Source organism: Ursus arctos, unplaced genomic scaffold (assembly GCF_023065955.2).
Source record: "Ursus arctos isolate Adak ecotype North America unplaced genomic scaffold, UrsArc2.0 scaffold_33, whole genome shotgun sequence".
NCBI classification, from domain to species: domain Eukaryota; kingdom Metazoa; phylum Chordata; class Mammalia; order Carnivora; family Ursidae; genus Ursus; species Ursus arctos.
Genome location: NW_026623019.1, coordinates 5696258 through 5708428, shown reverse-complemented (window position 1 = coordinate 5708428; position 12171 = coordinate 5696258). Strand labels below are relative to the sequence as shown.

Here is a 12171-nt window from a genome sequence, read left to right as displayed (position 1 = left end):
GTGTTGGCTGTTTGAGGTCTTTTGTGGCTCCATATAAATTTTAAGATTCTTTATTTATTTATTTTTTTTAAAGATTTTATTTATTTATTTAACAGAGAGACAGCCAGCGAGAGAGGGAACACAGCAGGGGGAGTGGGAGAGGAAGAAGCAGGCTCATAGCGGAGGAGCCCGATGTGGGACTCGATCCCGGTACGCCGGGATCACGCCCTGAGCCGAAGGCAGACGCTTTAACGACTGCGCTACCCAGGCACCCCATAAATTTTAAGATTCTTTGTTCTAGTGCTGCGAAAAATGCTGTTGGTATCTTGATAGGGATTGCATCGAATCTGTAGATTGCTTTAGGTATATGGACATTTTAACAACATTAATTCTTCTAATTCATGAGCATGGTTTATCTTTCCATTGTTCATATTGTCTTCAATTTCTTTTATCAATGTCTTGTAGTTTTTGGAGTACAGGTCTTTCACTTCCTTGGTTAAGTTTATTCCTAGGTTTTTTGGGGGGAGGTTATAATTGTAAATGGGATTATTTTTTAAATTTCTCTTTCTATTGCTTTGTTGTTAGTGTATGTAAAGGAGACTCTACTGAATTCATTTATTACTTCTAATAGTTTTTTGGTGGAGTCTTTAGGATTTTCTATATATAGTCTCATGTCGTCCACAAATAGTAACAGTTTTACTTCTTCCTTACCAACTCAATTGCCTTTTATTTCTTTTTCTTGTCTGATTGTTGTGGCTAGCACTTCCAGTACACTATGTTGAATAAAAGTTTTGAGAGTGGACATCCTTATCTTGTTCTTAAGCTTAGAGAAAAAACTCTTAGATTTTCATTTTAGCAATCTGTTCTTTAACAAGCCCTCCAGTCAGTTCTGATGCACGCTAACATTTGAGAACCACTGGTTTAGACAGTTCTGAGTTTATAGATTTAGGCTATCCATGTATCTTTCAATTAATTGATTAAGTAATTGATTCTAGTCACATTATTGAACTCCTGCTAGGTGCTAAACACTGTGGATATGATGATAAGATACTATTTTGGCTTGCTTTGTTTGTTTGTTTATTTATAGAAAGAGAGAGAGTGCAAGCAGGGGGAGGGGTGAAGAGAGAGGGAGTGAGTATCCAGTAGACTCCCTGCTGAGCATGGAGCTGGATGCAGGGCCTGATCTCACCACCCTGACATCATCACCCAAGCTGAAATCAAGAGTTGGACACTCAACTGACTGAACCACGCAGGTGCCCCACTATTTCTGCTCTACATGATAGAACGAGGTTTCTGCACTTATAGGATCCCTAAGTGTTTTAAAAAGGCTGCACATAAACTGGTTATGAAAGGATATATATGCAACAATGTACTTGTGAATAGTTATTGTGAGTGACCAGAGGCAGAGAACTGAACACAGAAATTTATCCTAAAACTGGGACAGTGTAACCATTAGTTTCAGGCTGAGGTGAGAAAAAGCCTGTAGGACCATTATGGTTTGAATAAAGGAGATGATGAGATAGCAGAGTGGGTGAAATGTGGTGTTGAGCAACTTTCTCCATGGATTGGGAAGAATCCATTTCTACCATGGTCTCCAAATCCAATGTCCCATTGCTAAGCCAAGTACACTTTCATCCTTATATTATTGTTATCCTTACCTTTATTTGTGGAAGTAATTACAAGGCAAGATATATGTCATTTATTGTTTAGTGTGAAAGAAAAATCTATCAACAGATTAAAAAGTTTGTAATGGACAATTTCAAATATAAATGAAAGACAGAATCGTATCATAAACTCCTATATCCTTATAATCCAACTTTTGAGCTACTTGGTGTGAGGATCAAATAAGATTATGTATGTAAAGACTTTAGCAGAGAGCCTTACTCTCAGTAGGCTTTCAATAATGGCTTGTTGTACCAGTCACGGTTCAATCAGAAAAGCAGAACCACTCACTAGAGATTTGCTATAGGGATTTGACCTTATACAATTGTGGGGACTGGTTTCACAGTCTGTGAGGCTGTTGTCTTTGTGCGTGTTGATAGAACCCAAAGTCAGTACGATGTGCTGGAACCTGCATCAGTCCTCACTGCCTGCAAATCTCCAACCTCAATGATGTGAGTGACCAGCAGAGGACAGTGTCCTTCATCGTGGAGGTAAATGTACGTTGGCCCAGGAATTGGAGTTGCTAAAGCAGGATCCAGTGAGAACCAGAGGAGCTATGGGCCCAATTATTGATCCAGCCCAATAGGCAAGATCAGCATCAGATAAGCATGTGAGCGGCAAGAGAGCCTGGAACCCTGCAATGACCTTTCGAACATAAACAATGTGGCTGTGACTTCACTTTTGTCTTCCAAATTTTATGCAAGATGTTTTTTGTGGTTTGCTCACCTAGAGTTATGCAAGGAAGGGAATTCAGGGACATGTAGTTTTAGTTATTTATTACTGTGTAACGAACTACCCCCAAACCCATAGCTTAAAACGGTAACAATCATTTATTTAGCTCAGGAATACGCACTTAGGGCAGGGCTCAGTGAGGACAGTTTATCTGTGCTCCAAATGGTGTTAGCCAGAGTGGCTCCAAAAACTGATCAGAGGCTGGTTGGGGATTGGAATCACCTGAAGGCTCCATCACCCCCATGTCTATGATTGATGCTAGCTGTCAACTAGAATAGTTGATTCTCTGTGTGGTCTCTCTGGCATGGCAGCTTCATGGTGGCCAGGCTTTTTATCGGAGATTCAGGGTTCCGAAGACATAGGACTTAAGAGAGAGGGAGAGTGCGGCAGACTGGGAGAGGGAGAGAGACAGATAGGCAGATGGAGTTTCTATTTTGGTTGTCATTTATTAGCTATGCCACTTTAAGCAGGTCATTTATTTCCTCTGAACCTCAGTTCTCAAATTTTAAAAATCAGGACTTATTTTGGGGTTGCCCAGAAGGAGACTCCGAGGCAATAATTTGAATGAAAGTAGTTCATTTGGGAGTTAATCCCAGGAAATATTAGAAGAGAGCTGAGAAGTGTACAGGGAAGGAAAGAAGCTGGTAAAAGTTAATCAAACAAGTTACCACTGTGGGCAGCTGGAGCTTAAAACCTCTAGGGAAACCCAGGGAAACACTATAGAATCTATGTCACACAGCGTGAGGGGCTGGGATATTTATATATCAACTCCCATCTGTCATTGGTTGAAGACTCTGGGGAACATTAATTCCTCAGCACCTTTGGTCTACTGAGATCACGCCAAGTGGGAAAAACCCTCAAAGAGATACAGGTGCTGCTGGAGGAAAATTAGCAGGCCTGCACTGAAAATGGTAAAAGCTTAAGGGATATGGACAGGGCACCCACAGGGTTTGCTACAGAGTATGGGTTGTTGAGTAATTAAAATGGGATGACAGACAAAGAAATCCACTCCTGGCACGATGGTGCTTGTTATTGCTTTGGCACGCGCCACTGCAGGATTGAAGAGAGGCCCTGAGGTCCAGGAGCTTTCAAAACTCACATCAGGAGACACTGCCAATTTCCTGAAAGGCAGTCTTAAGAAACGGCAATAATATCAGTGGGATTACCCACCCCCCTCAATAGACTTCAGGGCTAATAACCTGTCGTCACCTGTGGGAGTGCAGACCTCCCCAGTGGTTCCTCATAACTGAGTCTTATCTACACAAGGCTTGCTACCTTGGCTAATCTTACTCAAGCTCCAACCCTTGCAGATCACTGCCCCCCTACCCCCAAACGTTCTGGAACTCACGATCTGGTGACATTATCCAAGTGATGAGGTTGTGGGATATAGGTGAGGTTCGGTGGGGTGGAGTCCAGAGCCGATGACCAAGAAAGAATTCTTGAGATGTCTTTGATGCAAAATGGTCCTTTATTAAAGCACAGGAACAGGACCTGTGGGGAGAAAGAGCTGCACTGGGGTTATGAGGAATGGCCCATTATATACCCTCAAGTTGGGAGGGGGTTAGGGACAGCGTAAGCCTCTAAGGAATTTTGGAAGCAAGGTTTCCAGGACCTTGAGGGGGCTATCTATGGTGGGAAAAGGTCATTTATTACTGTCTAATAAAACCTCAGTTATGAGACCCTTCAGATGAGTATCGCTGGGCCATATGCTTGGGGGACGATTGCTAACACGTATCTTGGCAGGGGGGGCTTAGGGATAAAGGAAGTTTCCAAAGGAATTTTTATTTGTTAAAGTAGACTTACAGGATCCTGGTTGGGGAGGGGCGGTGTCAGGCTAGGATTGCCTTTTGCCCTTAGCAAAGTATTAACATTGAGACAGTTGAGTCCCTAGAGGAATGTCATTCTACCTGTTTCAAGGACTTGTCAATGGTCTGTAGGTAGTAAGGAAATGTAATAATTTTTCTTCTGCCTTGTTTCCCACATCACAAGAAGGTTTGCAAACCCGTGTTATTACAATACTGGATTCATAAGTTTGTAGTCATTTGATAGATATCTGCGCATCTCTGAAGGTTTCTGAGCAGAGGAGTGACATAATCCAATCTTTGGGAAGATTCTGGTGTGAAGGATTAAAAGACAGCAAAGAGGGAAAAGCAGAGTCTGTGTGTGTATGTGTTAAGTTATTACAATTACCCATTTTGAGGCAAGCGGGATGGGAGGAACTGATTTGGCTAGAAGCACTGTGCACATAAAGGGACCCATGTGAAAGGGGCAAATCTTGGTGTCTCATAATAGAGTAAGCAATGGCCTGGTATTGCAAGACTCCAGTCTCCATGCATGGGGCCACGGCCACCTTTGCAATGTTCCTCGCGTCTCTCCTCACGTGTAAGGAGGGAATGGGAGCACCTCGCAGGGTTACAGCTGGGAGCAAGGGGACAGCGCCGGCTGCGCACTCAGCGCCGAGTCCGCAACAGGATAAGCGCGCCAATCCCACCTTCTCCTCTATCAGGAAAAAGGCGGGGGAGATAATACCATCTACATCCAGGGTTTGCCGTAAGTACTGAGGCTAAGTACCGGGCATGGAGTAGGCAGCCAACCCCAGCCTGTCGCCTCCCGGCCCCCACGCGGGTGAAGACGCACGGAGACTACGAGGGAAGAGGAGCTCCCGCGCTTGGCTCCCAGGCCGCCCCCCGCACGCGCTCCCTCCCGGGGCGCGCTGTTGCCGGGGCCCGAGCACCGCCCCACTCTAGCGCGGGCCAATGACAGCGCGGCCCGGGCACCGCCCAGCTCCAGCTCGAGCCAATAGCGGTGCCTCAAGGGCACCGCCCTGATCCCGCGCGGGCCAATAGCGGCGAGGCTCGGCGCGGGAGCCGCCCCCGGTCGGGTGGGGAGGCGGAGAGACGGCCACCGACTCCGCCCCTCTCCCCTCTGACCCGGTGTCTCGTCTCTCCGTCTTCCTGTTCCAAACCACGTGGACGCGCCGGGGGCTGCGGGGCTACGGGAAAGAGCCCGGGTCACCGCCGCCGCTGTCGCCGCCAGGGTCGCGACCCCCGCGCCCGTCCGAAGTCGCCGCGCCCCGGCCGCCCGCACCTTTGCGGAGGGCGCGCACATGGCGACCCAGGCGCACTCCCTCAGCTACGCGGGCTGCAACTTCTTGCGCCAACGACTGGTTCTGTCCACCCTGAGTGGGCGCCCCGTCAAAATCCGAAAGATTCGGGCCAGAGACGACAACCCGGGCCTCCGAGGTAACTCGGGGAGGAAGCGCGCGGGGTGGGCGCGGGGACCGTGGGGGTGCTGCGCCGATACCCTGGGGGCGCGCGCGGGGAGCCTGAGCGTCCAGCGGGCGCGTCGAGGAGGCCGAGCGCTGCGTCGCCCCCACACCCGAGAGCGCCCCGGGCTGAGGGGGGGAGGCGGGGTCGGGCCCGAGGGGTGTGCTGCGGTGAGCGCTGCGCTGGCGTTTCCCGGGCGCTGCTAGTAAACAGCTACACGTTTTCCAGCCCTACGTGTTGCAACAAATCCCAGGCATCGCCCCCTCGCCTGCCTTCAGTCCCTCTTGCTCACGCCGTGAGCCTCTCGAAGGATAAAGGCAGTTTGCTGGACCGAAATGTGGTGATTGGGCAGATTTAAGATGGAGAGAGATTTGGAGAGAAAAGTATCACTGGTTGGTTCCGTGCTCTGTCCCAAAACACGTCTCAGAAGCAGCTGCCGCCTCGGACATCGGCTATCCCTGTCGCCATGATTTCGCAGCTGCCCTCACACCTCTCCTTGGGTGTAGATTAAAGAAAAAATTAAAATTCTGTGTTTGTTTTTAGCCGTACCTGGTATGTGCGCAGGACAGAAGCTTTGTAATAATTTTTTTGTTGTTGTTTAAGTCATGGGCCTGATTGCCTTGACTTTAGTCAGATTTGATGACAAGCGCTAAATTACAGGTTTCCAAGCCCGCTTTTTTTGCCCGACAAAAGTGGATTTATGAAAAAATAGTCCCTGTTTAAACTCACATCAAGTTAAGTGGTGCCGATTTTCAACTGGTCCCCTGGAATAAGATACATGGATTTGAAAGCTTCTGTCTGGTTATCCTGAATTGGGAGATTCACGCAAAGGAAAAAAGGAAAAACCTATCCGCAAATTGAAGGAGAGAGTTTGTGGTTGGTCTTGGAAGCTTTGTGGGTCCTGTTGAACTGTTTCCTTTTGCGCCAACTTCTGTACTAGGTGGCCGGCCCATTTCCTCATCTGTCTGAGTGCGTGTTCTGGAGGGTTACATCTGTGCCTCTCTTGAATGGTGATTGGTTGCACATAGAGGGAAAATGCTATGTCATTGATGGAGATAGACGGTTAGGAAAGAAAAAACCAGAAGACCCTCCATACCTGGTGACAGTGGGAAGGGCTTGTGTTGGTACATGATGCTTCTCTCTACTGCTCAGAAACACTGAGGAAGTTAAGGAGGGACCCCGGCGTGGTTTCTGCCAGGTGTTCCCAACATCTGTACTTACTTTGAATCTGCTTGGGCAAAGCAGTTGCTTGATTGCTCTGCTCTGTGGCATTCTCAGCCAGCTCTACCCTTTACCTCCAGTTTACTCTAGAGAATTTGCCATTAGCTAGATATGGGAAGACAGGCTTCTACTTCTGCGAACAGTGGGCATAGGTTTCTTTATCATTGTTTGTTTTTTTAATAGCAATAGAAGTACTTTGGCCTGGAAACCTGAGATTTCTGTGGGAAATATAGTGCTTGTAAGATGCAATTTAGTGTTTGTCTTTTGACAGGTGGCCTCCAGACTAATATTTAATGTTCCGAAAGATGCTCCCCACTCCCCAGCCCCCTCCCCCACCCCTCCCCGCGGTCCACTGTTTGTGAACATCTCTTCACTGCCCCCCCCCCCCCCCCACGAACTCTCATTCTTCCAACAAGATTTGGCTACTTGGCACTTTCCTGAAAGGATGCCAGGCTCCACTACTTGGGGGAGGTAGTGCTCATTGCAGATGTGTTGGTATTTTATGGGGAGCACGACGTGGAGCATTATTTGCCTTACCTTATTAATACACCAAGGGAAAAAACAGAGGCTCCTGATTTAGATCTCCTTGTGCTGGTTTCAGGTCCTCAGAAATCTTGTAGATGTTCATTTAATTTCTTCCAAGAGGGGGACGCCTGGGTGGCTCAGTCGGCGTCTGCCTTTGGCTTGGGTCATGATCCCAGGGTCCTGGGGTCGAGTCCTGCATCAGGCTCTGTGCTCAGCAGGGAGCCTGCCTCTCCCTCTGCCTGCAGCTCCCCCTGCTTGCGTGCTCTCTCTCTCTCTCTCTGACAATAAATAAATAAAATATTTTTAAAAAATTTTTTCAAGAGGGAAATGAGATATTTGTGTGTGTATATATATATGCATTCATAGATACACATACATGTAATTGTATATACACATATACATACACACATGTACATGTTTATGTATCTAAATACATGTAGCCCCTGATTCATGATAATGTGGTCATAGTCAAGTGAGTCCTTTGTAGTTTGAAGATGTAGCCAGGGGGCTGTGCTGCCAGTCATCTCTCCCTTTCTGACTCTTTCTGACTCAGATTCTGAGAATTGGAAAAAACTCACAGCATATCCAATAAAATCTTCAGCTTAAGTATAAAAATTGCATCTCTCAAAGGTGCTTGCTTAATCATCCCTCCTGGTGTGGGCTCTGGAGGGTGGGGGGTGTAGAGGGCTTTTGCCTCAGGGCACTGGTTCAGAAAAGGTTACTGAGCCCCAGCATGTGCAAGGCTTTGTGGGAGTGTAAACATGAGAAGCTGGTTGCCCCACTTCTGGAGGAGCTTTCTGAGTAGGAAGTGCTGAGAGTAGCTTGAGTAACCAAGTAGGAAGAGCTGCATGTTGTAAAGGGACTCAGCGGAGTTAGGGCAGAGGCTTCCCTGGGGTTGATGAAGGAAGACTTTCTGGGTCTGCTTCTGGTCTGGACAGATAGATGGTGGCTGCCAGAACCACTGTTGGTGAAAGGAATAGCTTGTAAGTCAAAGAGTTCTTTATTTATTACGTTGAGGTAAAATTCTTAATTTGTTGTGGTTGTAGTAGCTTGGTGGTTGAGAGATTGGTCTAAAGTTAGACCTTGGTTTGAGTTCTGGTTCTGCTTTTGCAATTAGTTCTTGGACCTTGGGCAAATTCTTTATCATTTCTGAGCCTCAGTTTTTTCATCTTAAGTGAAGCCAACCTTTACCAACTTCATAGGGTTATTGTAAAGATTAAATGAAATAATACTTAAAGCAGACAGAACAGTGCAGGGCATGTAGGAAAAATAAACATTAGCTGGTTTGGGGGCGCCTGGGTGGCTAATTCGGTTAAGCGTCCGACTCTTGATTTTGGCTCAGGTCAGGATCTCAGGGTTCTGAGATTGAGCCCTGCATCTGGCTCTGCGCTCAGCGGGGAGTTCGCTCCCCCCACCCCCCTTGCGCACTGTCTTTCTCTCAAATAAAAATAAATAAACCTTTTAAAAATGTTAGCTGGTTTTATTATTATGTAACTTCTACCTACGAGTATAGTTCTCTCTGGTGTCCGAAATCTGTTCCTGCTTCTTTTTTAGATTCTTAAAAAAGATTTATTTATTTGAGAGAGAGAGAGAGAGAGGGAGCACTCGCGCACAGAGGGAGAGTGAGCAGAGACTCTCCCACTGAGCAGAGAGCCTGACACGGGGACTCGATCCCAAGACCCTGAAATTATGACCTGAGCCAAAGGCAGACACTTAACCGACTGAGCCACCCAGGTGTCCCCATTCTTGCTTCTATATGGAAACTTTTCACATATTTCAAGAGAATTATGCCTTCTTTTTGTCCTCTCTTTTCAGTTTAAAGTTTTCCTTTTGGGTGATGTCTCCCAAATAGTGAAATTGTGTGTATTATGTATAATGTAGTGGTTTTCAACCAGGGCAGTTTTGCTCCCCAGGGGGACATTTGGCAGTTTTTGGAGATATTTTTGGTTGTTAAAACTGGGAGGCTGCTCCTGGCATCTTGTGGGTAGAGCCCAGGGATACCATTAAACATCCTGCAATGCACCCGACAACTTCCTCACACAAAGACTACTTCTGCCCAAGATGTCAACAGTGTGGATGTTGAAACCCCTGGCATATGAGACTTAATTATTATGCCTTTTCTTTTCTTTTCCCCATATCTCCAGTGGTTGGGAATAACAGTGTGTGGACCAAGAAAGTTGCACAGGGATTCAGAAGGGGATGAGACAGAGGTCAAACTCTGTGACTTCAGGCAAACAAGCTAATCTCTTAAATAAAACTGCCTCCTTCCAGTGCGGAGGGATTGTATACAATGAGAAGGTTTTGAACCCCAAAGAAAGATGATCCTAGAATGGTTTTTACTAATTACACAACCACATGTGTAGTTTTTGCTTCATTCTGAGAAACATGAGCAGTTATGTTTCATTCTACTCTTGCTATTCGTGAGGAGGAAGTAAATATTTTGTTTTGCTGCTGTGTTCCTGCAGGTAGAAAGCCAAGGTGAGGTAGCTGGCAAAGTTGAAGCCCATGGAGTGACAGAGCTGGAAGGAGGCTGCAGCCAGCTCCCGCCTGGAGGGTTCGTTCTCCCATTTAACTGTGTGGTGGACTGGCTATTCCGGAAAGCAGCTGTCCACAGCGGCCCTGTCTCTGGATTTCAAGAGGGCTGTGTCTTGCAGGGTTAGGTTGAGTTCACAGTTTATGGGTAAGGTGAGGTCCAAATGGAAAGAATTGTTTAAAGTGGGAATAGGGAAAAATGGACTCGGGTGGAAGCACTGGCTTAGCAGTTAGGACCCAGGACCGCTACTGCCCATGTCCCTGAGCCAGTCCCATGACTAAGCCTCACTGTCTTCCCCTGTGAAATTGGAGAGAGGAGTTATGTGGGCCCACGGGAGTGCTGCACGTGGCTTAAGCAGATGAGATTCTGAAAAGGGAGGGGTAAGTGGAGTTTTAATCAAAAGAATTCCGTAAAATGTGGTGAGGAAACATGCTACATAGAGGTCCCTTGAAAGGAAACATCTTTGGTGAACTGATGTGCTGTTTTTGGGCTAAATCTGGCTGTTCTTAAATTGCATCTTCTAGAAGAATTGTAAGGGGAAACTTTTTCCTCTACTCGCAGTACTTCTGACACCAGATGTGTGAGTTTTTTTTCCCTTACAAAGCGATTCTCCCAATTCTCAGGGAGCATCAGCTGGGTGTACTACAGACTGAACTCAGTTCAGATGCTGTCTACATGCAGGTGACGGCACATCCCACAGGGTAAGGGCTCAGCCCCACAAGACTGCCGCCACATCAGACAAGTTCCCATCGCAAGTTCAGGCCACTTGTACTTCTGACCAACTGGTTAATATAAATTGGGGGTTCCCACAATCGCCTCCTTGGGTCTGATAATTTGCCAAAATGGCTCACAAAGCTCAGGGAAACACTTATGTTCACCAGTTTATTGTAGAGGATATTATAAAGGGTATAGCTGAACACATGCTCAGATGAGGTATATAGGGCCAGGTGCTGAAGGGTCCTGAAGCAGGAACTTCTGCCTTCTGGAACCAGGGTGTGCACCATCCTTCCAGCACATGTGTTCATTCACTGGCCTGGAAGTTCTCTCGTTGTGCAAGAGTTTTAATAGGTTTAATCTCCAGGCAGCCTCCTCTTCCCTCAAGATCAGCAGGTAGGGCTTCAAGTTCCAGCCCTCTAATGACGGTGTTTCTGGTGACCAGGCCCATCCTGAGGTTGTGTAGGGGCCCCATCCTAAGTCACCTCATCAGCATAAATTCAAGTGTACTCAAATGGGGCTCCTTATGAATAAATTTTTGGAGACACTCCTATTATTTTGGAACTTCCAAGGGTTTTAGGAGCTCTGTGCCAGGAATCGGGGACAAAGACCAAATGCATTTCTTAGTATATCGCATGGTTGCATCTGTATTTTGTTTTAGTATGGTCTGAGACTCAGAGTTACTGCTTAGTAACTATTAGTAATTAGTAACTAGGGGAAGCCTGATGACTCTACTAAGGATAGTTGATTGAATATTGTCTTGTGGATTGGGAACCTGCCCTCTTGTGCCTCTGTTGACTGTTAGTTTGCTGTCACATGTTGATTATTGAGTGCCCAAAATGAGATACTCATTTTTGAAAGACAAATGCCAGTATCCTGATTGTCTGTTTTGAAATCTGTTATTTCTTGAAAGCTGTAAAATGCTATTCCAGATGGAACTGTGCACCATCTTTTTTTTTTTTTTTAGAGTAAGCTTTTAATTTTGAGATAGTTGTGGATTCACATGCAGTTGTAATAAATAATACTGAGAGATCCTGTCCACACTTCACCCAATTTCCCCCACATGGAACATCTGGAAAAACTGTATTACAGTATCACAGCCAGGAAATGGACAGGGGTAAGAGTGAAGGTACTGAGCATTTCCATTACCACGAGGATTCCTCAGGTTGCCCTTTCTCAGCCACACCGGCTTCCTCCTCACCGCACCAACTCCTTAACCTTGGCCATCACTGATCTGTTCTCCATTCCTATAATTTTGTCATTCAAAGAATGTAAGTGAAATCATATAATAGGTAGCCTTTTGTGCTGGACGTTTTCACTCAGCACGATCTTCTGAAGATTTAAGTTTTTTTAGATTTGTTCCTTTTTATTGCTGAACAGTATTCCATGGTATGAAAGTATCACAGTTTTTTTTAACCATTCACCTGTTGAAAGACATCTGGATTGTTTCCAGTTTTTTGGCCATTATGAATAAAGCTGCTGTAAGCATTTGTGTACAGGTTTTTATGTGGACATAAGTCTTTTCCTGGGATAAATGCC

The 12171-nt window shown here is 46.2% G+C and overlaps 1 protein-coding gene across 1 annotated transcript in view; it reads left to right on the top strand.

Annotated features, from left to right (window-relative positions):
- Positions 1–5305: 5305 nt before the first annotated feature.
- RCL1 (RNA terminal phosphate cyclase like 1) overlaps positions 5306–12171 on the top strand; it is a 57546-nt gene continuing 50680 nt past the window's right edge. The window contains exon 1 of the mRNA XM_026519243.4: positions 5306–5615. Coding sequence (XP_026375028.1) covers positions 5480–5615 — 136 coding nt within the window. The 5' untranslated portion in view covers positions 5306–5479. The remainder of the gene's footprint in view (positions 5616–12171) is intronic.